Raw genomic sequence first — 916 nt, 5'->3', positions numbered from 1 at the left:
TTTCTCTTCCAAAAAAAAAAAAAAAAAAAAGCCAAGATACATCCTAAATCCCTTGAAGGAGAGCTCGGAGCGCTCTGGCTCCTCTTTAAGTTGGCAGGCGATTGCTTAGACGGTTTTGGAAAAAATTACGAGTCTTCTCAGACGAAATGTAATATTAAGACATGCAATCTAACGGTAGTAGAAAAGTAGATGGTCTCTCTTTCTGATCGCCACTTCTGGGTCTCGGCTTTTCCTCGCGGTCCCTCCCATAGTTTCTTTCCTTATTCTCCCCCCTCCCCGCCCTTTTCCCCCGCTCTCTCGCTTTCTCTGGGTCTCGCGCTCTCGGAGTCTCTGCTCCGAGTTCCTGGTTGGATAATTTGGGTTAATACTAGTGAGTGAGGTTTTTGCGGCTTCAAAGGGTATTTCAAGTTTCCGGAGCTCCTCCCCTCTGCACCGTGTGACAACAACAACTCGTCCAGCCGGCAGCCTGCACTTTTCAGCTCATTTTCTCTCTGTCATTCCCCTCTCAATCTTTGATCAATGTACTTGCCAGGGAGAACCCAAGTCCTTCAAACCTCCTCCTTTTCACCTTCATCCTTAACTTTGTGCTAGAGAGCGGGACCCACACAACCACAGCCGACCCTTCCCGCCCCCGCCCGACCCCCCCCTCCCCACCAACCCCCGATCCCAGCCCCCGGAGAGGACTCACATTTCGACTTGCGGGACACTTTTGTGCGTTTCTCTCCAGAGCGCCTCTCTCGCTCGCCCCTTTTGCGCTCGCTCGCTCTCTCACCCTCACCTCCTTTCCCCCCTTCTGTCCCTTTCTCTTCTCTTCTCTCCCAGAGTTGTGGTGGTTGTGGCCCCCTAGCTCCTTCTCCCTCCCCCCTTTTCTCCCTCCCTCGCCCTCCCCGGGGGTGTGTGTGTGGCAACTTTTCCC

At 53.3% G+C, this 916-nt stretch overlaps 1 protein-coding gene across 1 annotated transcript in view; it reads left to right on the top strand.

The window, feature by feature from the left end:
• The window catches only part of LOC104990286, a 27,413-nt gene that overhangs the window by 24,490 nt on the left and 2,007 nt on the right, over nt 1-916 (top strand). Inside the window, exon 2 of the mRNA XM_010842291.1 lies at nt 592-909. Coding sequence (XP_010840593.1) covers nt 592-909 — 318 coding nt within the window. The remainder of the gene's footprint in view (nt 1-591; nt 910-916) is intronic.

Source organism: Bison bison, unplaced genomic scaffold (assembly GCF_000754665.1).
Source record: "Bison bison bison isolate TAMUID 2011002044 unplaced genomic scaffold, Bison_UMD1.0 scf7180017864176, whole genome shotgun sequence".
NCBI lineage: Eukaryota > Metazoa > Chordata > Mammalia > Artiodactyla > Bovidae > Bison > Bison bison.
Note: the sequence above shows the minus strand (reverse complement) of the source record. Positions and strands in the feature narration are given on the sequence as shown.